The sequence below is a fragment of the Fundulus heteroclitus genome, chromosome 24, assembly GCF_011125445.2.
Source record: "Fundulus heteroclitus isolate FHET01 chromosome 24, MU-UCD_Fhet_4.1, whole genome shotgun sequence".
In the NCBI taxonomy this organism is placed as follows: Eukaryota; Metazoa; Chordata; class Actinopteri; order Cyprinodontiformes; family Fundulidae; genus Fundulus; species Fundulus heteroclitus.
Genome location: NC_046384.1, coordinates 13,794,037 through 13,821,299, shown reverse-complemented (window position 1 = coordinate 13,821,299; position 27,263 = coordinate 13,794,037). Strand labels below are relative to the sequence as shown.

Here is a 27,263-nt window from a genome sequence, read left to right as displayed (position 1 = left end):
CGTTCCCTCCATGGGCTCCTCAACAATGACTGTCTGTCTGCACCGTCACAGCAGATAAAGCCTCGCCTGTGCGTGCATGTGAGGCTCCCAGTCGCTCTTTTTCGTCCCTGCCATCTTTTTGAGACGTTTTCTGCTCGCTGATTTCCCCCCACACACACCTCTGCGCGTCCACGTGATTGACAGGCCCCCTCAAAGGTGCGCATCCGAGCGCGCCGCAGCAGCGGGGCGCGCGTTTTGACGCGCGCGGTTCGGCGTGCGCGTCAAAACGCAGCTGATCCTCGGCTGTGTGCGCTTCCGCTTCTGCGGGTAGCCGGAGTCACGCACTCGCGTGAAATCGCCGGCAGCTGCGAGGGGCTGATGCGCGAGCGTGGGCGTCGCTCCTCTCCGGTAACAAAGTAAGGAAGCCATCGCGGCTCTGTCAAATGTCAGGGAATCTTAAGTGTGCCTTTTAAGTACAATAGGCGGTGAAAATGTCAACACTTGAAGGGTCTATTACACTTCAAGCCTTTGGTGCTTGTGTCCCCCCCCCCCCCTTTTCTTTTCTTTTATTTTCTTTATTGAAGTGCTCATAGAAATGTGAAAGAAGCTAGGGGAAAAAAAATTCAGCCCATTTATGTCAAGAGCAGATTGGATTCAGAGGCTGAGTGGTTAAATCTAGTAGTGGGCGGATGCATGTTTAATGCAGCTACAGTGTTTAACAATCAGTTAAGCAGCAAGGACAGCAAATGTGCGACTTCACTTCAAACCGAGGAGAAACTGAAGGGAAACGTCATTGTGGTAGGTGGGATAAAATGGGTCGTCAAGAGTAAAGTATGGAGGATGCGTGGGATGATGTTGATGATGCAATGTAAAAATAGATGAGGAGGACAAGTAGGAGGAAAACGGGATCGTAGAGGTGGATCGAGAAGGATGACTGTAAGAAGGGATGACGAGGATGAGTGGAACAGAAAATGGGTCATAAAGAGGGATGAGGAAGGTGCATAGATGAAAAATGGCTGTAATGCAGGAGGTGGAGGGGGACTGGGATAACAAGGTGTTGTAAAAGTGGGATAAGGAGGAGGAGTGGGGTGAAAAGGGGTCAATATAGCAGAATGATGGGCGAGGTAGGAAGGAGGAGGGATGAGGTGAAGATGAACGAATGGAGTTCGAGAACCTGGGGTTAAAACCACCAAACGTGCTGCATGAACCCGCCAGCAGCAGGTTCTCCGGCTGATTAAAGGTGCGGCCTGGCCCCTCAACCCCAACTTAAAACATTAAACACACATGGTTGCCAGGTTCCCTTCAGGCTGTTTGATGTTTCTCTCTTACCTGGCAGCTGCACAGCAGCTGTATAATAATGCGGAGGCGTTTGGGTTTAATATAAAGTTCATTAGATTCACAGTTCCCACCGGAGCGCGGGCAAACACGCGTGCACGCATGCATGCATGCAGCCGCGTAACAGCGTTAGCTACAATAAAACCCGCCCCTGCTGTTGTCATGGAGAACATGTTCCCTCGCTATAATAAAAACGCAATAAAGGAACCACCATGCACGGAGGCGAACGCATCCTTTTGTGCGCGCGGAAGGTCTGCTATATATGTCCCCTTTGTCTGTGCGTGCGAGTCTGTGCGTTTGGCGTGTTTGTGGGAGATAAGGCCGTGAGCGAAAGCTGCTGTGGCCGTCGGGGGCGTCAGGAGAGAAAGGAGTCTTTGTCGCGGCGTTCGCCTCTTATTACAGAGTCGGGGTGACCCCCTTCAGAACCCCGCCAGACAGCCCGTCTGCGTGTCACTTCCTGCCCGAGCCGTCCGAGCGACGCTATTGGCGGGCTATTGTTCCTGGGAGAGCGCGATAGGATCGGGGAATGTGTCCTAATGTTTGCAGATTGGCTTGCCGGAGCAACAATTACACTTGGAGGAACGCTCCCCAAGGAGAAGGGAGGGGAGATAAGAGGCTGGGTGTGGAAGCGAAGGGGGGGGATGAAAGACTTGCGCGTCTCCTCGCTTCTCTGTGTGTGCGCGCGTGTGTTCAATAAACGCGTCTTTTATTGTTTTAATAGCGCATTGAAAAATCCACAGTGGAAAAGTTTTTTTTCTCCCCCCCAAACCCAAGGCCTAAATTGCTTTTCTTTGTTTTAGTGCTCATCTGTTGCTCATCGCGCAGAGCAGAGAGAAAGGCTTACGGCATCTTTATGATGTCAGGGGGGAAACGCGCGTCAAAACGAACCTTTGCACGGTGACTAACCCTCCCTTCTGTGCCCCCCGTCTCTGCCGCAGCTCGAGAATGTGGAGGTGTGTTGGACGCCAGCAAGCCCGGTTACATCACCTCGCCTGGTTATCCTCTGGAGTACCCGCCTCACCAGAACTGCCAGTGGATCATCCAGGCGCCGGAGACGTCGCAGCGCATCGTCCTCAACTTCAACCCGCACTTTGAGTTCGAGAGGCTCGACTGCAAGTAAGATGCGGAGGAGAGGAGGAGGAGTTACGTCTTTATTCGTGATGAGTTGGGCAGGATCATCTCAAATAAAAAAAGTTTCAATAATTAACACATTTTAACCACAAGGATCTGAAAGTGAGTCGCCCCTTACATTGGTGTTTACGCATGGGCACAGTGCAAGAAAAACACGCAACAAGCCCAGTATCAGTGGTTGAATCTTCGCCCCACTATGAAAACATTAGGAGCTGAAGCCAGATTTATGTTCCCTGGAACGTTTTACAGCTAATTGCCCCTAGACAGACAAATAAATGATAACAGGATGAAGATAGAGCAAAATGGCAGCTTTATGAGAACCAGATAAAACCTGTGTGGCAACAGACAAAGTTCTCCTGCAGAAGAAACACAACAGAACTGCAATCCAAAGATCACTAATCAAGTTTAGATCTGAACAATATTTAGTTTAACGGAAAAAAACATCATCGCTCTTTAGGCTTATGTCAAACATTATTTAGTTTTTTGAAAAAGATTTACAGATTTCCTTTATTTTTGTTAGATTTACTTATTTTATGTGTGGAATACAGACAAGAGGTGAGAACAGGCGGTAGAAGAAGAAGAAAAAAAATAACTTTTAGTTGCTTTAATAATCCTTATTGGTATCTATCCTTGTTGAAAAAAAAAATCCCAGAAACATCCACATCTACACATACACATATATAAAATATATTTGCCCACTCCAATGTCCACGGTAAGAGGTTTTTATGTTTTAATTTGCAAGAAAGTTTTACAAAATGTCCAAACAGTATGTATAACTTAATGCCAATACCATTGGGTTGTCTAATCGTGAAAATTAAGAATATGTTTACTTGTGAAATACAGAATTGAGACAAAACTGAATTTCAATTACAGCTACAAGCAGCAAACTGAGCCTGGCTACAGGAGCAGATAGCCTGACTAATTCACCAGGTTGTTATACACCAAGAGTCTATAACATTCTCAACAACATGCAGTTTAAGGTACTGCTCACCTTCGCATGCACTTATTATATAAGGCGGCTTAAATCTATGCATCATAAAAAATCAAATAATCATAACTGCATTGATGGATGCTATTTCAGTGGCTGTAGCGTGTTTCGTATAATAGCAATTAGATCATGCTTTACATTTTGTGTTGGTTTTTTTTTCCAGTTGCTTAAACACTGCGACCACATGGATCATATTGACCCAACAAAAAACTTTTTAAACTTTCAACACCATTGTGGGTCTTCAAAGGGCTCTCCAACCAAATCGGCAGCTTGAATTCCTCATCCAGGACCACAGCAGCTGCTGCTGCACATAAAAATTAAAAACATTTTAGCTTCGTCATCCAAACAGGTCGCAGAGGAATGAAGCCTTTAAATTGCTCGTTAGCGTATTTTGACAGAGCTGCGTGTCCGTCAGTATCTGCTCGAATATACGTGTTCGAGGAACGAAATGGGGAAAGTTTGGAGACATTTACCAGACTATAAGCACCCCCCCCCTGTCTGATGATCAAATACCAGGACGCTTTTTTGAAATCTGTGCAGCTGAATTTGGGCATGCTGGGCAGTTGGAGGGAAGAAAACCAAAACGGGATCAAAGAGCCGAGTCACGGTGGATCGTGTGGGCAGAGAGGAAGAATAAACAGGGGGAAAAGTAGGGGAAAAAAAAAAGCAGATGAAATCCAGCTGTTTATTTGAAAAAGAAAAAAAAAAGAAAAAGCCAAGCTGGTCAGCTTCCTATATCTGAGACACGCATGATCAAAACCGTTTGGGCTTTGTATTGTCTTTGACCTCAAAAGGAAAATCGCCGTCTCCTTTTGTTTGATCCAGTTTTAAAACAACCAGGAGAGGGAGAATATTTCCCATCGCACCCCGGCTCTGTCTCAGTCCACGCTGCACAATGGACACAGGCGCGCTCCTTAAATCCAGGATCTCACGATCTCAGAGGGCTGCTGTTGCATTGTTCTCAGACAAAGATGGCCAGGAGAAAAAAAATTTTACTTCCACAAGCACGTCCGTTATTTTGATGGCCGACGTTTCTGTCGCTCTCCGTCAGAAGGCAGCGACGGCGCGTAATTATCTCTTTGGCCAATATGTTAACACCAGCGCTGAAGCGTTTTCCGCTCGTGGAGCAGATAAGGAGCAGATAAGGAGTTTCTCTCACAGCCCAAAGGCGTGCGAAGCTGAATCCCCGCTTCTTTCCTCTCCGCAGACAGTTTTATGGGCATATTTTTTTTTCCTTTAACACTCGCCTGGAGGGTCGGAGGCCTCTGCCTGCCCTCTAACACACATTCCTACTCAGACTCCCTTCTTCCTCTGTGTCTGCACTGAGGATGAGTTACTAAGAATGGGTGGGCGGCAGGAGAGGGGGGGGGGTTCATGTGAGCAACACTTCAAGCATGCTTATTTTTAATATTAGCAGCTCTGCTTCCTGTTTTCCTGCATCCATCCAGTGCCATGAAATAGTCCCGTTGCAAAAAAAAAAAAACAGAGAATCACAGCAGCGTTTATGTATGCGTGACCTCTACCGCTGATGTTCTGCAGTCAAAAGGATGCTTCTCCCTTCGAGGCGTTAAAATGAACCGCAGAGATGTTTCTGTTCACTTCATCCTGCGTTATGCTCTCTGCGAGGCTTGATCCGACCCCCTTGTAGCTCCTTTACAGGTCCCTCTCCCTTTTTCTTCCCCCGCCTGTGCGATTAGGCATGGCGGTGTGAGCTGGTGAGCAGAGAGGGGAACCTTTTTTTTTTTTTGCATTTTTTTCACGGTTCTCCACGAGGACGGCCGGAGGCTTCACTATCTCGACCCGGGCTGGAAATCTGCATAACAGCGGGGATTACCGGGACGGCGGCAGAGCACAGGGTGCTTACCTGAGAAGAGGAATGGGTCATGAAGGTTGCAGATGAATACGGCTCCATGCAAAAGCTTTCATACTTTTTGTCAACCCCAAATTTCGACCTCCAGCAGAACGGGGAGAAAAAAAGGTCTTCAGTATATTTAGAAATATGAATCTGAAACGTGCGGCGGGCATTTCTGTTCCTATAGGGCAAATAAATCCCAAACAGGCAGACTTTATTTACTGGTTAGGTGAGTACTAGGGCTGGGTATCATCTAGGATGAGCAGATTCGATACGATTCTCGATAAATAGCTCAGCTTCATTTGATTTGACTCCAATATTGCTATTTATTACTTTCAAAATAATGCTCAAAGTCATTCAATCAACAAAACCAGCCAAATATTCTATTTATGTTCAATTTATTGAACAATGCATTCAATATTCAATGTTCAATGCATTTAAAGTATCACAGAAACCAAAAATGGGCCCAAACGTCTGATTTTAGGGACGAAGGCGCTTTTAAAATCCTGTCGGCCGTTTCGCAAATTCATCTAATTTGCACTTCCTCGCTGTGAAGAGTAATGGAGCGCTGTAATATCGCCCCCTAGGGGATGGGAGGTATATCGACATTGAAAGCCAGAATATCGATATTAAGTAATTTTTAAAACATCAATATTATTCTATTGTATTCCATCATTTTCCTTTCACTTCACAGCAATGCAAGTTCAAGGGTATTAAATATCTTTTTAAGGTGCTATATGTTTTGGACGGTATAAAAAAAAACAAAAAAACTCACACACGCTTAAAGATGCAGCCTGTCAGCGTGAAAGTGCTCATCAGCCATCATAGCCCCTCCCTGGGCACTTCCAGCCCTCATAAAAAGCAGAAAAAAAATGCTTGCTCAGCCCATGCATGTGTTCTGAACTCTGGCTAATATCCCCAGCCAGCTGGTGATTCCCCCCCCCCCTCCTCTCCCTGCAGTAGGTATAGGCAGTCAGCACTCGGACGCAGCCAAAGACCGCGGGTCTACTGCAGCAATCAAATCGGCAGGCTCGTGCAGGCGCTCCGTGTCTGAGGTGGCACTTTAATTCAGGATTTCATTTCAAGGGGAGTCCGGCCACGTGCCAAATAGCTCTTACCTCCAGGCTGCCAGCCGATTGATGTGAACTAAATGTAATAAAGGCTAGATGAAATATCAGGCCCATATCTCTAATGCAATCTGCCATCACCGAGCCCCAGGATGCTACCTAGTGATATACCAGGAGCTGCTGAGGAAGTGAGAAAGAGCTCGGGGTGTAGACGGTTCTTTCTTGTTTTCCTGTTTCTCTTCTGCTTCATTTCTATTTTGGGTCGTCTTCCTCATTCAGTGTCTCCAGTTTCTTTTTTTTTTTTTCTCCCATTCTGTCTCACCTCCAGCCCGAGGAGGATCTGTTTTAATTTGCTCAAAATTAAACAGTGAACCCAGCACAGTTGCCCTCAAGAAGATCGTTTCTTCTCCCTTTGAGGGTTTTATTTCCTCTTATTTGTTATCGAACTCCGCCTGCAGCGATAAGGTTTTATGATATAACTTCATAACGTCACATGCACCCTTTCCCCGTGCACGCATGGCTGTAAATCCACACGTCGCCTTCACACGTATCGCCCTCTCTGGTACCCCGGGAGCCGCGGAGGTGGATCGATCTCTGTATTCCGCTTGTAATGGGAAATCCATAGGCGATCAGCAATAGCCTGGAGGAAAGGTGGTGGAGTGGAGGAAGAGCGCGGGAGGAGCACACGGTTCAGGGCGAAAGGAGAGACGGATGAGCTCCCAAAGGGCACGGCTGAAGGGAGTTGCTCTGGCGTTGAGTTTGTCGATACTTGGCACTTGGCCGACGTTTACGATGAAATCACGGTCATCCGCCTCCAGGAGTCACGGCAGTTTCCACCCACGGGATGACGATGATGATGATGATGATGATGAAATATCTGCTGAGATCAATTGGGTCATGTTCACCCGGAGGAACCGAGCTACGGAAATGTGTGGTTTCATTCATCCGTCGTCTTCCTCCTTCCCAAGGTCTGGCCTGAGGGTAGCAGGCCCAGAAGGGAAACCCCGCTTCCCTTTGCTCAGCGAAGCTCTCCGGCTCATTCTAGAGCAGGCATGTCCAAAGTGCGGCCCGGGGGCCATTTGTGGCCCCTGTACAGATTTTGGGTGGCCCCACAACTGTATTTCAAGAATGATTTGGTCCACCAACACAGGTGGCTGATGCAGATGGAGAAGCTTTAAGTTTTTAATTCAGGCAAATTGTGACAGAAAAATTAAAATCCAGCAGTTTAAAATGTTAAGCACAACACAAAGTATTCATCTTTTAATAAACACACTTTTGACGTTCTCTTTAATTTCATAGTAACATCTATCCGTTAACATTTAATTACTCAAATTCAGACTTTGGTGCATTAAAATCTGCTTTGAATTCAATTATTAAAACTGGCTAAGAACAGCAAGTGTTTTTCAAAGAACAACTGACCCGAAATACCATTGTTATATTGCTAGACCTAAAAGAGTTCACTTTATTGGTGTTAAATTAAATTATTCTAAATAATTTGCAAACTGGATGACCATCTTTTAATACGACAAATGAGGCAAACCCCTTGTTCAACTATTGGATCTACAATGATTTACACATTCATTTCCTGCACAAATTCTGACTAATATATGCGTTTCAAAGGAAACTAAAAAAATTGGTTTAAAAATTGTGTTCATCTTTTGGCCCTCAAGTTCCTTTGACTTGACAATTTTGGCCCATGTACTGAAAAGTTTGGACACCCCTGTTCTAGAGGATCTCAAGGCTTTGTCAGACCAGAAAGGATAGGAAGTCTGGATCTACACTAGGGTGTCCTGGCAGTGGGGACGTGCTCAGAGGAGCAGCAGTTCCAGTCTGAGCAGTCCTTCCCTGTAAGGCCAGCTCCAGCCACCCCTACAGACCAGGCTACCTCCCGCCTTTCATCAGGAAGACACCGAGAAACTTGAACTCCTGCACCGGAGGCAGAGACTGACCCCAAACCTTGAGGGTCGACGAGCATTTTTACGACAGCAAATGTCAGAATCTTTGCAGGAACTTGGGAGCTTTGTGAGAAAAGCCTAATCGCACATAAATGCTGGCGAAACTCGGAGGTTTCCAGCTGCAGAGGCTCAGATCCACCCTGGCCTTAGATGGTTTGCGGTTTGGCCCGCGTCACCTGTGAGTATGAATTTGTGATGGACAGCGGAGGAACGGCAGTGAAGCATGAGGACACAAGGAACAGACGTGCAGCTTGTTTTGGGGCTAGATTGAAGACGGCAGGCCCTGCGGATCTGCTGGGATTTTGCTCGCAGCATCTAGTTAATATTTCAGAGGCACTTACAGTTTATTAGAGTCCCCTTTGAGGATGGGAGAGAGCCGGGACGCCCTCCGCCTCGCTTCGTTTCTGCTCCCGTGCGTCGTCAGACAGGGAAGCGGCAGGCGGCTGGCTCTTCGTTGTCTGGCAGAGGGGGGGGATTTAGAGGGGTTTCTGCGCTCCGAGAGTGGAAAATTAGGAGGAAAATAAAGCGCGGTGCGGCGGGGAGAGGAGGGGAAATCATCTCAGCCGAAAGCCCCGAGTGTCTGAATCCAGCCAAGTTTGGCTTGCAGATATTCAGAACCAGCTGTTGCTGCATTATCTGCAGAAACAAAATCAATCAGACAGCCAAATTGTTGTGAAAGCTACGCCGTAATTTGCAGCTCCCTCTGAAAATACTTTGAAGAGGGCTTTGGAAATGAGACCTTGGTTGCTGACTGTAAAAGAAGAGCGAGTAAGTAAAGGGAACAAGCCAACGGAGCGGTCCGAGGGTCCCAAAGGCTGGACAGGAGACATAATAATGTGCAGACATATGGTCTATCGATACCAGACTCCTGTTTGGGCTGCAATGAGGTACTGTCGGCTGGAGGAAACGTCCCCGGTCACCAGAAAACACCAAAGGTGCGAAAGGCAATTAGTTGCTCTGACGCAGGGGCGCTGTGATATATGAGAGCGGAGGAAGAGAAGACGTGTCTGGACCGGTGCAGAATTACTGGCCCCTGAGGGGTTTTGGTTTCCTTAACCCCCTCTCCCTCTGCTGCAGCTACTCCCTAAAGGGGAAAAGATGGAGGGGTGAAGCGGCCGCCTCATTACGGCTCCCTGGACACGGGCAGAAAGGCCCCAGACGCACCGCCAGACGCACGAAGGGGGGAATGGATGGTGGTGTCAGACAGAAAGGGCGGAGCTTGGTTCAAAAAAGGCCCCTAATGGAATCTGGACCTGTCTGCTCGAATGCACGGACGGCGCATCATTGTGCGCCTTCGTGGGGCCGGCAGAGCCCGATTCGTGTGCACCGTCCTGGAATGTGTTCAAGTGCAGCGCCTGAAAGAGGCAGACAGCGGGCTCCCTCTCTCTCTCTCGCGCGCGTCGGGCCCTCATACATGTATTCATCAGAGCCTGGGGAGAGGCTGAGCGAGCAGGTCAATAATCACATCTGAGGAACACTCACTCGCTGACGCTAATCCACAACAGGAGAGAGGGAGAGACAGAAAGAAGGATAAAGACCCACTCCAAAATCAATTAAAACCTAATTAGGCTCTCAGCTCTTTCACGGGCCTTTTATCCCTGGTGTTGGAGAGAGAGATACACGCCGCTCGGTGTATGCGTGCGTGCCCGTGTTTGCTCACGTCTCCGCGTTGTGTACTTGTTTGGGTGAGGGCGTGCGCTCGCTGGCGCGCTCTCGGATGTTGTTTCCCCCCCCCCCCCCGAGCATGTGTCAGTTACAGCCCTAAGCATTAGGGATAGCAGCGGCTCTCGCAGAGTCACCGTGGGAGCCTGGCGCTAAAGCCTCTACGATCGCCTCTGTAATGCAGGATTACAAGCAGGACACGTATAAGAGTATTGGACGACAGCTTCTTTAGCCACAAGCGTTAGCGCTACTCAGCCCCAAACTTCAAATCCTCAAACTGCTTGTGACATGAGGGATTAGCCGCGTCCCGTCCATGATTAAAGCCAGATTGTTTTATTGCAATGCGAGGACAAATTCATTGTTTAGGCCTCACAGGCGGAGCTGTCCAGATTTCTAGTTTTATGCTTGGTGCATCCTGCAGCTCCCGTTTGCCTAAATTAGCAGCACATTTACACAATTCCTACTTTGCGTCCAGCCTCTGTCACTTTTAACTCCGGTTCTGTGTCTTAATGAGCCGGTTTCCAGCGCAACTTTCGTGTATTAGCAAAACCGACAAAACATTTTCTAGCACAGTTCTGGCAACATTTTCAGCTCATTTCAGCCACTTAATGTTTGGGTCCTCACCTTTTGCATGTGCCACTCTGACCCAGATTAATCTGCTGGGATTATCCCTCGATCAGCAGTCTTAGTTTGAATGCCGAGCATTGGAGTCGATGCGCTGCAGGAATGAGATAGCTGGAGAAAAAAAAAAAAAAAAAAGAAGCTTAGCGACTCTTCTTAATCCAGGTTTTATTTCAAGCTGGCACCACAAAAGCCATCTTAGTGCTCAGATGCCACAAGCAGCCACAGGCTTGAGCTGATTTGCCATGTCTCAGCATACCCTGAGCGCTTTTTTTTATTTATTTATTTTTTTTATTTCAAAGCAGCAGCGAGAACATTAGCAAAAAGATACTGGCTTCAAAATGCGTGTTTCGAACCTAGAAACGCCCGTGATGCTTTGTCAGCACCGAGCAGCTCCTCGCACTAATTAGCGAGATAACGGCGACTCTGTTGTTCCTCGACAGCTTTGTCACATGAACTAATTCAGACAAGTGTGTTCGCACGTCGGGCGCGTTCGCAGGGTGCCCGCTGTCGGCTGCGAGGCTCCTGCGGCGATGCAGTCAGCAGCACATGAAAACACAACAGGCGGACGGAGGAAACGCTTGCAGCAGGAAAGGGGATGACACTACGGACCGAAAATGGCAACAAAATGATTCACTCTTGCAGCGAGAAACATGTCGAATGTGCTCATTTGGTGAAAAAAAGGTAGAAAAGTTATTCTAATAAACTGATTACTATGATGTAATTACTCTGATAAATTACACTGAGCCTTGCAAGGTCCCAGCCAAATAACAGCGAAGATACAGGAGTTCAATATCCAATATGCCTGCTGCAGGTATAAAATGTGGGGAAAGTTGCAGAAATAAAGTATTTCCTACCACTTGTGACACTTTATTTCTTATTAAATCAGTGCCACACATGCTTCTGTGTTCTTCCAGTGTTTGAATGCATAAATTAGAGGGAAGGAAATTACAATTTCCTAGGGAAATCATCGAGGCTTAAAATTTAAAACATATCAGGGAGAACATTTGTTGTGCGTTAACCTGTTGTTGTAGTTTTTTTGGATTTGTGCCTGCTGACAGACTCAACCCAACAGAGTGGGCTCTCTCTAAAGTAGAAAAGTCCAAAAAAGGATGACAAAAGGTCCAACGTGAACCAAACCTGCATGTTGTTTCAATCAGTGACGCTGACAAAAGGAATGGTGCACAGAGCTATGAGCTAATTCGGGATTAGCCAGGTGCGCTCGCGCTCTCTCTTTGTCCGCTTCTCACACACACACACACAGCGAACACGCACACTGAGCTGACACTTAAGAATTTGCTTCTGTTATTCGGGGTCAGGTGGTCAGTCAGAGTTCAGTGGAGACCTGAGGGAACAGCCAATCAGAACCCAGTCTTCACGTTTAGCAGTTGCCGGCCCCAACCCGGCGCGCCGCTCGTGCCCTCTCCTCTTGATTTTTTCATGAGCTTCAACCATCTATTTTTACTGCCTCTTATTAATGAATCCATCCAGCTGTCTGTTTGCCCGCATCCTCTGCCTCCGAGTTGACGGAGACGCTCGCTGAAATGTGTCCTGTTTGAAACCAAGCCCTCCCTCCCGTTTTCCTTTCCTGTGATCCAATATTCAGGGATTTGGGGATTGTTCGCCCTGAGCTGTCATCAAAGAGATCTGAGCGCGGCGTCCCGCGCAAAAAAAAAAAAAAAACTGGGTCAGAAGAGCTACATTTATTGAAACCATCTGGGGGGGAGACAACACAGTTTATTCCTCCTCGTGATTGGATGCTTTCCTAAATTCAGGGATTAGACCAGGAAACTCATCTCTGCTCATTATGTGACGTTTTTTTATTAGCTTAGCCGGTTGCACAGCTCCTGCCTACGCTTTCACTGACTCTCCGCGGTCTTGTTGTTCGACCTCAGGTACGACTTCATAGAGATCCGCGATGGCACCTCGGAGACCGCCGATGTCCTGGGCCGCCACTGCAGCAACATCGCCCCTCCGCCCATCATCTCGTCCGGGTCCTCCATCCAGATCAAGTTCGTCTCCGACTACGCCCACCAGGGGGCGGGCTTCTCTCTGCGCTACGAGATCTTCAAAACTGGTGAGGAAACGCTGATCTGTTGCTTTCACTTAGATCAAAGCAGAAGCAAATATGTATAATTAGACAAAGACAACGGAAAACTACCTTTAGGTTACTATAAAGCATGTAAGGAATGCTCCGAGAATGCCGCAGGATCCGCTTCCTCCCATGAAGACGGGGGAAGTCTGGATGTGGGAGGCTGTGGTGGGATGATGGAGGAGAGCTCCGGGGTAACCGTGGAGTCGGACTGAAGGTTAAAGGTTTATAGGTAAGAGGCTGAAGCGAGGAGATTGATGGGGATGAGTTTGAGCCCAAATGGGATTCTCTCAAAGTGGGCAAAGTGCACGGTGCAAGGGTTGGAGTAGATTTGTTTTGGTGTTTGGGTGTGTTTCTCGTAGTAGTCGCAGTGGCAGAGGAGGTTAAATGGCCTTCGGAGCAGCAAGATTTATGTCCGAGTGAGTTCGCCGGCACCTTTTCTCTTTTTTTTTTGCAGTGTTTCAGGTAACTCCTGAATCCCTTTGCTTCCAACGTGTGTCTTGATTTAAGCACAAAAAAATGGAAAGAGGAAAAAAATTGACTAAGCATGCCTCTTATCACAAGTTATCGCTTCCCACCTTTAAAAAAAAAAAAAAAAAAAAGACTCTTGTTTGTGTCAAACGACTGTGACCCAGATTTGTCGCTCAGCTCCGTTACCAGGGCCACCGCCTCGAACCCCAATGATGTTTTAGCTCAGATTACATCGGTCTCACACACACACAGACACACAGACACGGATAGAAAAAGGCTGCCGGATGGGGGATGCGGTTGCCATATATTTAATAAGATCCTGGTAGAAATTCTGGGGCTGTAAGAGATTGTGTCAGTGTGCAAGCAAGCGCACGTAGGCGTGCGTGGGTGGTTCTGCTCAGCTCGTTCTGTGAGATCCTGCCTGTATATGTGTGGAGGTGGCGAGATAGCGGCGCAGGAGAGACAGGAAAAACAGCCGAGACGAGGGACGGTTGGGGGGGGGGGACGCTCGCCAGACTGACGAGGAATGAGGACGTATTCAGGATGCGCGATTGAGGCCAAGTGTTAATTACGGCGTCTCCGCTGCGCGCACGCTCCCGCCCGTCATGGCCGTTCTGTCTTTCTGTGGCAGGCCTGGGTCGCGGCTTTCTGCTGCCTGTCGGGTAAAATCAAGATCCTCGCTGAGAAGTGTTTACTTAGCCCCGACGGAAGCAGCGGAGAAAAATGGGAATTTTAGAAGATCGAACAAACACTGATATCAGGAAACCTAGAAATAAAAACTAAAATAAAAAATGCAGTTTCACAAAAGATGAATTTATTTACTAGAAGAGAAGAAGCTGTTCAGACCAACCTGGCAGTATGTGGGAGAAGTAATAGCCTGCAAAGCCTAATAGGAGGCTCAGAATCTGCTTCCTGAAGGAAGGTGAGGAAGTCTGGATGAGGGAGACTTCCTCGTTCTGCTATTTTTGCAGCAGTGGTGTTAGTCTTGGACGTGTCTCATGCTTTCTTATTGTTGACTCATAGCATCGAGACAAGTTCTGGGCTTTCCATGATGCCCTCGGTTCTTGTGACCTCCTGGTTAGGTCATTAATTTGGTTTCTCGTCTGTCCTGTGTGGCTTTTTGAGATCTTACGGCCTACTTCGTGTTGTCAGACAGGTTCTGTCTACACGTCTGGCACAAATCAGGCTGCAGGATTGCCTTTGAAACATTTGAACTGACTTTGTAAAGTGCCTTCAGAATGCCTTATGAATTGGCTCTATATAAATAATCTGAATTGATCGTGATAAACGCTTGATGGCAAAAAAACAACCAGGTGTTAGCTTTAGCAGCCAAATCCCTGTTAACGTTGGCTCGGGTTAGCTTGAATAGTTTTTTTTTTCACTTAACTGCATTTTTTATTAACTCGAGTTGCCTTTATTGATATTAAAACTTGATTTACATTCTGAAACATTCAAGTGCGACAAAAGTAACAAACAGAACAAGTTTTGTAAAGGGATAATTACTTTTTTCACAACACCGTCAGCACTGAAGATGCCCCTTTTCTACTATTAGATTGTGATTTGAAGAACTAAATGAATCAGGGTTCTCTCAGTAGCGTTTCCCAAAATGTGTTTGGAATCAGGAGCTGGAAAGTCTCCCCACGGCCATAAATCCAGTAGTTTAAAGGCCAACCTGTGTGTGCGGTGCGAGGGTTGTGATTACGGGTCTGTATGTGTTTTTAAAGGGTGCGTCCAGCGATGGATATCGGAGCGCACAGCTGGGAGATGTGTGTTTGTGCTCAGCTTCCTCCCCACTGTCTCAAAGTCAGACAGTGTGTGTCTGGGTATGTGTGTGTGTGTGTGCTGCTGCTGCTGCTGCTCTCTGTACTATGAGCTAATGATACAGCGGCTTGTTTTCATTTTGTTCATTCAACCCTGTTACATAAGCAGTGACTGCATCGACTCCGGGGGGTTTCTGAGCAGGACAAGGGATGCATTTGTGCTGACCTGTGTGTGTGATGGGGTACAGTGAGGTAAATTACTTCCAGTGAGGAAGGATCAGGAGACGACCTCTGACCTCCTCCCCCCCAGCACTGTGCCTGGAGACGGCGTGATTGTTTGCCCCAAAACAACATCCTAAGGAATAGTTCTGATTAAATATCTTACCTGCTGTAAATAACTTTCTTGGCATCGTCATTTAGTGTAAATCCAGATTAGCAGGGCACGGAGACTGCAAAGGGTATTTAACTGGCCCTTTTTGCCCAAAGGTTTGATTATTTGTGCAGAAATGGTATTTGGTAAGAGTGGAACATGTGACGAGTTTCCAGTCAGAGTAACTGTCTGATATAAGGGAGTGGAAAAGTTTAAGACTGACTCAAGTCTCAAGAATGCTATTTTATAAATATTTAAACCGCTCTCATGTTTGCAATGTGGGTTTTTGAAAAGCTGTGGATTATTTATGCAGGAAATTAAGGTAGGAGGCGTGCGCCACCAATGCTGTTCCAGAGAGAAACGTACTGGGAACAAAACGTGAAAAGCTAAAATATTAGAGCTTTAACTGAGTTTTTTTAACAGTGCCTTATGTTTACTTCTCTGTAAATGCCTCTGCAATACCATGTGAGTTCCAAAAAAGTAAAAAAAAAAAAAACAACTGGACTTTTTCCCGAAGTTTGAAGGCATTACGCTTCCTATCCCGGTAGCTTTCATTCAATTCTCAAATTTTTTTTGAATTGTTAAAGCTTTCTGGATAGGAAGCAAAACGTCTTCAAACTTCGGAAAAAAGTCCAGTTGTTTTGTTTTTTTTTACTTTTTTGGAATGACCATAACCTGGATGACTGAGAATCTTCACCAGGAATACCATGTGAGGATGGTTTGAAGATTCAAATAGCCTTTCAGAGATTGTAATCACTTTAAAATGAAAAAAAAAATCAACTTTAATTTCGGGCAGGTCGTTTCCCTTAACTGATCTGGATTTATACCAATATACCAAGCTAGCGGCTAGTTCAGGTAGCCAAGACCAGCCTGGGTTTCTATTTTTATTACAAAAACTCCAATCTCATAAAAAAAACATCTTTTTGAAACCTTTAAACCATCGTCATGTTTCCATGTGGTATTTAATGTGAAGTCGATGATTATTTGCGCCGCTAATGATCTTCCTGTGTGACACATGTGCCGGTAAATGAAAGGCAAGGCAAGGCAAGTTTATTTATAGAGCACGTTTCAGTAAAAAGACAATTTAAAGTGCTGGTCAGGGTGACACATGGAAAAGTAAAACTGTAAAAATAAAACGATTACAGTTTTCTCCACTTTCACAAAAGAAGATCGTTTACGGCACTCCAACTCCTCTATTTTTCCCCCTTTAAATAATCAACAATAATAATTGGACCGAACCGTCCAATAAACAAGTGTCAATGGTTTAAAGATTGACAAAAATGCCTTTTTGAGAAGCGAGATGTTTAGTCCACTTTAGCCCCTCTTGGACTAATTTGGATTTACAGTTAACAAAGACACCAGTTTACGTTTTCTACTAGCATCTACTCATAATATAACTATTTGTGACCTTTTGACTGAACCTGACTTAAAAATCACTCCTCTAAAGCTTCTGTACAGTGAAAGCTTTCCTCCTCCCTCCTTTTGGTGTGGCCTACTTTCACCCTACCCATGCGTGCTTAACCCTTTATTCATCCCAGACTTACAGCCCATCCGCCTCCTGGACATTTTAACATACAGACAGTCACGTGCTGCTGATGCTGTTACCACGGCTACAGGGGGAAGACTAGCAGAGGAAGCCCCCGTTTTCTCTGCCCCCCCAAAGCCCACCACTAACACGATGGGGAGCATGTCACGCTACAGCCAATCCAGAGTTAAGACTGTAAGAGAGCACCTGAGGGCATCGGGTCGCCTCCGTGACCGCTGCCGACCGCGGCGTCTGCGAGGGTCGCAGTGGGAGCGGGAGCGGAGCCTAAGGCAGGACCCCCCCACCCAACCGGGGCCCCAGCCAAAACACTGGCTCCATGTGTATTTTTGATGTTATCTTGTTGATTGGATGCCGACCCCTTTGCGTCAGCCCTGGCTGTTCCCATATTCCTGATTGCCCTGTTGTTTATTCCTGGAATGCCCAAGTCACCCCGCCGCCGAAATTACACGCGAGCAAATTATCTGACAAAAGGTGATTAAACCGGGCTGATGGGCGACGAGGAAAGCCAGACGCAGGAGGAAACACGGCCCGATCAGAGAGCGAGTTTGGTAAAGAGAAGGAAGCTGGAAAGGAGAAATCTGGATTGTTTTTTTTTTGGTTGCGTGAAAATTCTTGGAGGAATTTCTCCCCTTAAGAAAAAAAAAAAAGAAGCTGCTCTGCTCGGGGTCTACATCAGTGCCAAAAACCGGGCCTTGCCAGGAATGTTGTTTTCCCTTAGCTGCTTCTTGTTGTTCACGACGTACCATTGTTGTTGTTGTTGTGGATGTTCCAGCCCAGACACCCCCCCCTCCACCCCTCCACCCCTCCAAGCGCATGCAGCGCCTCTTGGGTTACACATTTCCGCACGCACCCATCCCCTCCTCACGCGCCTCTGGAGAGAGTCTCTTCGGTGAAACCTTGAACCGAGCCCAAGCGGCGTTACATGAGAGACGCGCCTGTGTTTGAGCAGTGGATGCTTGTCAGACAGAGAGACAGGGCGGTAGAGGTGGTTTTGATGCGTACGGGGCGTTACATGGGGGGGGGGGGGGAGGGGGGCTGACGCCAGACGAGACGGGGACTTAGAGTGAATAAGTGCAGGCTCTGCTGGTGAAAAGCGATGGAATGATGGTGAGGATGAGGGAAGGAGACAGGAGAAGGAGGGACGGGGGAATCACCCTGACACAACATGTGGGGCTGCTGCTGGATGAGGGGCACTCATGTGAAAGGAACGAGTGGTTTCTACCCAGCAACTCGCCCGCCGTCTACCCCCCCTCCGCGCCACACTCACACCACGACCTCCCGCTTACTGCCAGGAGACGTCTCTTGCCAAATGGCAGCTCATGGTGCGACGCAAGCACCAACCAGGGGCCTGCCGGAGACAGACGCGCGCGTGTGCGTCCGCATCAGCCGTGGGTCAAAGTCACGTCGGGGGAAACTTGTTTTTAGCGTGTTCACTGGCTGCGAACTAATAAGTGGAGCTTACTCATGCGTGCACTCCTACTCACAAAAAACACACGTCTGCACAGAGGACGGCCTGCTAGTTGAGACGCCGTCTGAGCGCGGTGGAGTCAAGCTGTGCTCAGATTGAATTGTTTTTTTGTTTTTTTTTGCTGAATGGTGACCCAGTAAGAATCTAAGGCAGTATGTTACTGGGTCTCTATCTCAGGCACACACACACACACACACCTTCAGCCACGTACAAAAAAGCAGCAAAAAGTAACCGCCTAATGATGTAGCAGCTCATGCATGCACAGTTATTCACCTACAGTCCCACCCCAACGCATTAGTTACATGCAGAATTTAAAGGCAAAGATGTAAACACAGAGAGGCGAGGCGTGTTTCTGAGGCGACCGGGAGAAAAAAAAAAACTGCAGATTCCTGTAAACTACCATCACGTTTCAACAGACCCTGCTCTTTCTGTGTGTGTGGAGGTGTAGTATGATAACCTGACCCTAGCCAGATGACTTTCGCTCCGCCTAGCTCCACTCATCCATCTGGGACAGATCCATAGGAATGGCGTTTCAGAAGGCGGGCCTTATCAAAAATCCTTGCATATGATTGGATAAGCCACTTGTCTGTCATCTTTATCGACGTGCTATTTCAACCACTCACACCGAAGCTAACCCGTGACGCTGATGAGAGCGACGCAGGAAAAAACAAAACTTTTTTTATTATTTTAAATGTGTTTGCGGCTCTAGTGGCATGCGTTTTATTGACAGTGAGCTGACAGGAAGAGGGAGGAAGACAGGCGGCAAAGCGCCGCGGGTCGGAGTCGATCCCGGGCCGACCGCGTCGAGGACTAAAGGCCTCCTAATATGGTTCATGCTAACCGCTCCGCCACGGTTAGCGCCCCGGAAAACAAAACTTGCCAAATCCGGTCGGGAGAAGGGCGAAAACATGGTTTCCACCAACAAAAGCCTTCAGAGCCGTTCTCTGATGTTCTTTTAATGAAACAATATTAGGTAGATTGGACAACACGGAAGAAATAGCAGCATCAATGTTAACGCTTGCTTCCTCGATGCGAGCCGCCATTGTTGTTGAATCAAAACAGTCTCACGTCACGGTCGCTTCTCCACTACGTCACATCTATGAAACTCCAGCCCTGCGTCCTGATTGGCTAGACAATAAAATTGGTTGGAGAAATCACTTTCTATGGAAGATGTCCCAGATGGATGTGAGTGAAGCTAGGTGGAGCAATATCAATCTGGCGAGAGTCAGGTTAGTAGCATGAAGCCGGGTGATCCGATCTTCTGATGCAACAATGTGTTTCACCGGTCTCCTTTGCAGCCTCCAGCAGGTTGTCGTGCAGCATTTAGCTCCCCATTTTCCTTCCCTACTGAAGAAAAGCATCCCCACACCATGATGATGCTGCCGTCCGTGTCGGTGTCATTTGAACAGAGCACCTCCTTACACTTGTCTTACATGACATAAATTATAGTTAAGATATCGAAGAGCTTCTAACATTTTGTTATTCTGTACATCCCCCAGATGTTTTATCGTGGGCAGGGTAGTGTGCACGCTAGTTTTGGGCCGCCTCTCCTACATCACTCTGCATAACAGGCCTTTTTTTTGTCAGGAACAACAAATCCATTCCTGAAACACGATGCTGCCAGGACGGAGTTGCTCGTGCGTGCACTCAAAGGCTCATGTAAATGCATACACAGACGTTAAATAACTTAACATCCACACGGCTGCGCTTGCATGCTGGATAGTTCATTAGCTCCTTCCTGATAGGTCCATTATTTACATGCAGAAATTGTGCTGTTGAATGCAAACATGCAGCACTGACCATGGAGCTGAGGGGATTTGGGAGATGCCGCCATTTAGCTGGCTGTAAATTACCATCATTTTTCAGCATGCCTGTTTCTTCCCTATTTGTGTGTGTGTGTGTGTGTGTGAAGTGTGGAGATAGTTGATCCGCTGATGTTTTGATGCTGCACAGTGTATGTGCGCGCGCGCGTGTGGGGGAGTCGACACAAAAGGTTGAATGCAGCTCTTAACCCGTGGGAGGAGATTCATGCGTTTGTGTCAACATCTTCTGCACAACGCGCGGCAGTGTAAGCCGAATCGATCCGTCGACAAAGACATTGTGAAAATGCCAATACGCGCGCACATAAGCCCAGGGAGTGAAAAATGTAAAGCATTTGCATTACAACGGACTAAAAAAAGATGTTATGAGTAGAACAGGGAAGAAAAAAAAACCTCACTGCATGTCTCCTGAGTTTTTTTTTTTTTCTTCCTGTCTCCGTGCTGATTGGGGTCAGTTCTCCACCATTAACCAAGCGCAGGCCGAGGGAGGGCCGGAGCAGCCAGTCAACCCCTCTGCTTTTACGTGGCAGCCTGATAATAAGGACCGGTGCCTCAGAGGAATGCTCTGCCGCTGGAAATGCTCAGCTAAACGTGTGTGCGCTCTTTAAACGCCGCCTTGATGAATCCTGAGCGTGCTTATCAAACGGAGACTGGCAGTTCTCTGAGACAGCGCCGCGCCGCTGGATGCGCAGCCAACGCTTTCCAACGCTTGACATTCCCCAGATGCATCTTCATCTTGACCTTCACAACCCCGCCTTCTAACACAGTCGGCGATGGGAACGTTTCACCAGAACGGGACGGATGCCAGCACTGCTTGCAAAATCAAAAAACTTGATTTTTAGCCGTGGATAAGCGAAAAATTTACATTTTGATCTCAATACGGGTTATTTAGTCCCTAATATAGTGTGGTGCAAATAATATGCATAGCCCCTCACAGTTTGTCATATAATAACCATAAACAAGAATATATTTTATTGGGATTGACAAACACTTTGAAGAACCTCCTTTTGTTTTAAGACCTTTAAGGTACGATTTTAGCAGCTTTGCACATTTCTATGCTGTGAAATGACTTTAAGTTCAGTGCAACTCAGTGGAGAGTAAAATCAACTGGATTATTGATTAGATTTGGTTCTGGACTTTGACTAGGCAAGAAAAAATAATCATCCACCGCAGCTCTGGCTTTATGTTTAAGGTTGTCGTCCTGGTTCATGGTGAATCTCCGATCTTTGTGCAGCCTCTTCCACTTTTGCGTGGCCAATGACATAAAATCCCAATAAATGACATTTACGTTTGCGGTTGTAATGAGTCACAATGTCAAAAAATGTTCAAGGGTTGGGAGGATTCTAGCAAATCGTTCCGTTATTTGGTTTAAACAAGGCCACTGGCGCAACTGTTTCTGCCGTGCAATTAACTGGGATCAAAGGAAGATCTCGTCTCTAGGCAACATTATCTCATGAGGATATTTGACCCTCTGGCTGGCATAAAAATAGAGGAACATAAAGACGTTCAACCAGCCAGAGCCAATTGTTTATTACCAAAGATAGAAAAGGCTCCAGGGGAAGGACAACAGGCAGAAAATACCAACTGTGTCTGAAAGAGGTCGTGCGTGCAAAGCTCGCTGCGTCTGCGCCGACGTCTGCTCTCCCAGCACCTCCGACGAGGCGCTGGTCCATAAACGCTCGGCCGTGACTCGGGCTCCCCAGTGGGCCGGGCGCAGCACAGCCTGATGGGTAGATGATCTGAGTCACACAGCTGCTGGCGCTCAAGGTGAGCCGCCCAGGGCGCATAAATCTGCATGGCTAATGAGGAGCCGCCGCAAAGGGCCCACTTAGAACCATTACGGCGGTTTTGTGGCAGCGGAGACTGTGTGCGCACTTCCTGAAGGAGACAGATGCACCCAGAAACCAACTTAGGGACTGCAAAGAGAGACGATTTCAGGGTACACTTGTTTTAAATACGAGCAAAGGGTCAGACTATCCCCTTAGGCCTGCATTTAAGGAGGTATAACTATCATTAGAAGGTACTTGTTTCATGTCAAAGCTAAATAAGCAATATAAACAGTACCAGCGAGAGTTTAAGGTCCCGGGTCCGCTCTTATGCACGTTTCTCTTTAGGTCTGGGGAATGAGACGGCCATGGAAGAAGGCTGATTTTGTGCCTGTTGAACGATCTCTGCGTTGCTTTTGGCAAAACATGTACTCAACACCTCCTGGTAACTCAGTATTCATAAAGCAGCGCACTCTGACAAGGTTCACAGGGTCTTTAGATGATAAACAGGCTCACAGGATCGACATCTAAAGTTCCCAGTAGATTTCAGCAAACTCTACATGTTTATCTTTGTGACGGTAGGAGAGAAAAGGCTGTTTTCAGATAACCTGTTTTCATTTAGCATCTAATGGTTGTACAGGAGACTTGGTAACCCCTAGATGAACGTCCAGCCTGATGGCCATGCTTAAACACACAAGCGTGAATGGGAAAACAGGTTTCATTTAGAGGGATGGGAGCACCGGTAATTGAATTTCTTGAATTATTCCTAAGTATGTTTTCTTTGCTATGTACATGCCTAAATTAAACATTGGATTTTTCCCCAAAAAACTTCCTCTAAAACGATGCTCCTGTAATAAAATATTCATTTGTTCTCAGCCTCGTAACACATATTTTACCAGGGGGTGACGATAAATGACGCTGCGTTGCTCGTATCGCTTAATGCATCTGCCTCTCTCTCTCTCTCTCTCTCTCTCTCTCTGCCGTTTTCTCGCTGTGTATTTTTCATCTGTTTGTAATCATAAGCCGTGTGCATTTCAGCGCCTCGCCACCGCAGCTCCTGTATATCCCAGCTGGCTGTCAGTGACAAACGACTCTCTAAAACACTAGTCTGCAAGTTAGATGAGATACCACGCTGTGATCGATTGCTCATGTCTCTATTCTCTCTTAATGTAACCGTTTTTACCCCCCCCCCCTTTATTTTATTAAATATCCTCTTATCCTCTTTATCCCTTTAGGGTCCGAATTCTGCTTCCGCAACTTCACCAGCCCGTCCGGCATGATCGAGTCCCCGGGGTTCCCGGACAAATACCCGCACAATCTGGAGTGCTCCTACATGATCATGGCCCCGCCCCACATGGACATCACCCTGACCTTCCTCACGTTCGACCTGGAGAACGACCCCCTGATGGTGGGCGAGGGCGACTGCAAGTACGACTGGCTGGAGGTGTGGGACGGCCTTCCACAAGGTGAGCCCGACACACCAGGGTGGGGGGTGGGGGTAGGGGGGGATGAATGGACGCGCGCTTTGAACATTTGCTCTCCATATCCACTGACTCGTGCAATCCCCCGTGTTCCTGTGTGTGAATTTGCATACCGGCCTTCAATTTCCTGAGCTGCCATCACTCTCTTTGATGTGAGCTGCCTTTCCTCACATTCCATTACGTCCCATAGAGGAAACGCTATTTCACAGAGGGAGCTCAAAGCGGCTCGATGACCTCGAGAAGCGAGCCTTTCCCATGGTCCTCTTCCCCTCTCCATTATAACGCTCTTCATCGCCCTCCTCTCTCCCTGCCCTCCCTCCTTATCACCTGGCACTTCCTTCCTCCCCAGAGGAGTGAGAGTGACGGCCATGATGGTTATCAATATGCGCGTCACAAAAACTGAGATCAGGAAACAAAGTTTTCGGGATATGGAATAACCACTGGAAAAATAAGGAACAAGGCTTGCTGTAATTACTATTAATTATGAGGTTGAGTTATTATTTTGACTGGTTTTCATTTAGAAAGTCATAATTTTGACTCTTGGTTATCAACGTGAAATAAGAATGAACAAATTTGACTTATTAAGCCTGTTTTGACAGTCAGTCATTATAGTAGGATAAGTTTTTTTTCCTGATTCTGACTTTAAAATTTAAGATCAAGACTCCGTATCTCATCATTGCAACTCCTGAAAGTGACAATCATAGCTTTCACCATTATACTGCAAAAACAGATCTAAAAATAAGTAAAATGGTCTCAAAGTTAGTGTTTTAATCCTTGATTTGAGCAGGTAAAGATTATCTGCCAACGGAATGAGTATTTCTACCCTTAAAATAAGAGAATTAGACATCCTGCACTTAAAATAAGCTGATGTAGATGAATTGTTCCTATTTTAAGTGTAAAAATCTTGTTCCATTGGCAAATCACCTTATTTACCTGCTCAAATCAAGGACAAATACACTCGTTTTAAAGAATATTTTACTTGTTTCTAGTTCCGTTTTTGCAGTGATAGTACCGAAAATTTAAATTCTGATATGATGTAATTAGGATAATTAGGACTTTAAATACCATACCATGTTTATTTATAAAGCACTTTACAAGAAGAAAGAGTGCTGTCCACATACAACAAAAAATAGCTGTAAAATTAAAACAAATAGACACGCTAAAAAAGACAAATGACATAGTTGAAAACAGTAAAAATAGTTAAAAAAATGTGGAATGTGGAAAAGGTTTCAGCAAACGTTTTTTAAGACGAGTCTTGAACGCTGAAAGAAATGTGAGAGTACGACCTATAAAGTCTAAACTATGACTTTAAAAGGACATTGTTATAATATGCCATGCTTTGGGGTTTTTTAAGTGGTGGAAATGTGCTTCCATACTTCAGCAGGGACCACAGGGTGAATGTTGGGCGCTCATGAAAGCCGAGTTAGGGGCGGTCACCTCTCTCTCCCCTTTCTTCCCCCCCTCCAGAACATAAAGCTAGGACCAAAGGATTTGCTCTAATTATATTATTTTCAGTTGCTAAAAAGGGATCCGTGCGGATTTAAAATTCCAATTACGGTGTTGAATTTAAGGGCTCCGATAGCTCAAAACAATTTATAGCATTCAAAGTTGAGAATTAGGAGCAAATTAAAGCGTAACCCAGTTCCAGGGTGCCGAGTCCTCGGGCGGGAGACGAGACGGGTGGAAGAATTTAGCGTCTGGCTCAGGCGGGGTGGCGAGGGGCCGTCTTGAGACTATTTTAATCTCTGTGTGTTTGTGTGTGAGCGTATTTGTACTCATCTGCAGCTGATCCCAGTGCAGCTTGCATGAAGGCAGGGATTCCAGTCCCCCTGATGGGATCTGGCCGAGACACACATGGCAGATGGAGGGATGGACAGGAAAGTAAAGGGAGAGTTGGAAATGATGGGAGGAAGAGGTCGTGGGGGGGGATGGCATGCTGTGACTCATTAGACAACATTTACTGAAGTCGAACGGCTACTGGAAACCTTTAAAGTAAAAAAAAATAAAACAAAGGTTTGACTCTGATCTTGGTCCTCAGCGTCTCCCCTGATTGGCCGGTACTGCGGGACGAAGATCCCCCCAGAGATCCAGTCGTCCTCCGGCCTGCTGTCCCTCTCCTTCCACACAGACATGGCCGTGGCCAAAGACGGCTTCTCCGCACGCTACAACATCACCCACAAAGAAGTCTCAGACTGTGAGTGCAAGAACATATCCCTCCTGTGTGCTGCTGCTGCTTTGTTTCTTTTCCCTCTCTCTCTCTCTCTTCGTCTTACCCTCTGCTCACCCTCTCAGCGTTTCCTGCTTTAATGCTATTTTAGGTTTGCTGCCTTTTCTCACCCCTCTCAGGGTGTTTTGCTCATCTCTCAGAAGCAGAAGTACTGTTTTTCTTTTGGAACATAAATTAACTTCACTCCGGTTTACCGCAGCTCACCTGCTGCTCGCTGCCTAATTTCGTCCTCGCGGCTGTACGCCATCTTTCGTACGTATTCACACCGCTTTAACACCTCTGTCACGTTACCACCCCAGAATTCGATGCAGACTACCACAAGCCTTGTAGGAAACATGTGGCATAAGGAATAAACTGAACTTTTTGACCTTTTTTCATGATTGGAGGAAACTTAACACTGCATGCGACCCTGAGCATGCCACGCCTGCAGTGAAACACGGTAGTGGCAGCATTATGCTATGGGGATAGAAAAATGGAGGTAAATACAGATTGATAGAGGCAGAGGTTCCCCTACCAACAGAAGATTGACCTTAAATATAAAGCTAAAGCTACTTTTACTTCCAGTTCACAGGTATCTGCTACTTTGTGTTGGTCTTTCACATAAAATCGATATAAAACGCATCAACGTTTGTAGACTTCTTCCTTCTTTTTTTGCATTTAATTGCAGTTAATGGTATGTAGCCATGTAATATGCTTATGATAAAATGACAAAATAAGGTTATATGCACCAAGCCTCCGTCTTGATAGTGTTTTAATGGTCCTTTTTGAGCCGAAAAATAATTTGCTCTCGGGCGCGATTAACAGATATAAACAGACGTGGCGCCATCTAGCGACAGTAATCATAATGCCAGTTTGCTTAATTTATAAATCTATTGTAAATAATGCCGGACGAAGCCTGACCCCCTGAAATGCCTCGCAGTAAAGTGGCAGCTCGGCGTGATCGAAGACCAACCATTAGTAATTAAATAAAACGATCTACAGCAACTTTAAGAGCCTCATATCAGAACATTTACTCAACTCTGCGATCACATCTGAGCCTCGGCAGGTTTAGCGTCCGCTTCAGTGAACACCAACGTTCATGATGTATTCCCAGAGACAGTCCAGTCTTTTCCCTTTTTTTTTACTGGATCTTGAACCACTCTTCATTGTTTCACTGGGAGATGCTAATAGCCGTTAGCCGCGTCCTTTTTTCATCCCCCGCTGCACATGCGCTGTACGTACTTTTGTTAATATCGTAAATAAATGAAAAAGGCTTTATCTACTAACAAATTGAGCAAACCTAAAGCATAAAACATCAAAATAACAACAACTAATACGCCAGCAGGACGTGATAATCTTTCATAAAAGCTTTGAAAGTACCCAGAGTGAGCTACTGACGTATAAATGTTTTCAAAAAAAAGTCAATCATATTTCCCTTTCTTCTTCTTCTCTTTATTAGCATTTCACTGTAGCATGGTGCTAGGCATGGAGTCGGGCAAGATCAGCGACGACCAGATCACGGCTTCGACCACCTTCTACGACCACCGCTGGTTGCCGCGGCAGGCCCGCCTCAACAACGAGGACAACGCCTGGACACCGTCAGAGGACAGCAACAAGGAGTTCATACAGGTGTTTATTTGTAGTTGGATTCTTCTTATGAAATCTCAGCTCAAACACGGCTTAAATAAGAAAT

The 27,263-nt window shown here is 46.5% G+C and overlaps 1 protein-coding gene across 3 annotated transcripts in view; it reads left to right on the top strand.

The window, feature by feature from the left end:
* The window catches only part of nrp2a (neuropilin 2a), an 82,112-nt gene that overhangs the window by 8,536 nt on the left and 46,313 nt on the right, over nt 1-27,263 (top strand). For all 3 annotated transcript variants that reach the window (XM_021313389.2, XM_012857264.3, XM_012857265.3), the window contains exons 2-6: nt 2,253-2,430; nt 12,486-12,667; nt 23,119-23,349; nt 25,403-25,558; nt 27,030-27,199. In XM_021313389.2, the coding sequence (XP_021169064.2) occupies nt 2,253-2,430; nt 12,486-12,667; nt 23,119-23,349; nt 25,403-25,558; nt 27,030-27,199 (917 nt within the window). The remainder of the gene's footprint in view (nt 1-2,252; nt 2,431-12,485; nt 12,668-23,118; nt 23,350-25,402; nt 25,559-27,029; nt 27,200-27,263) is intronic.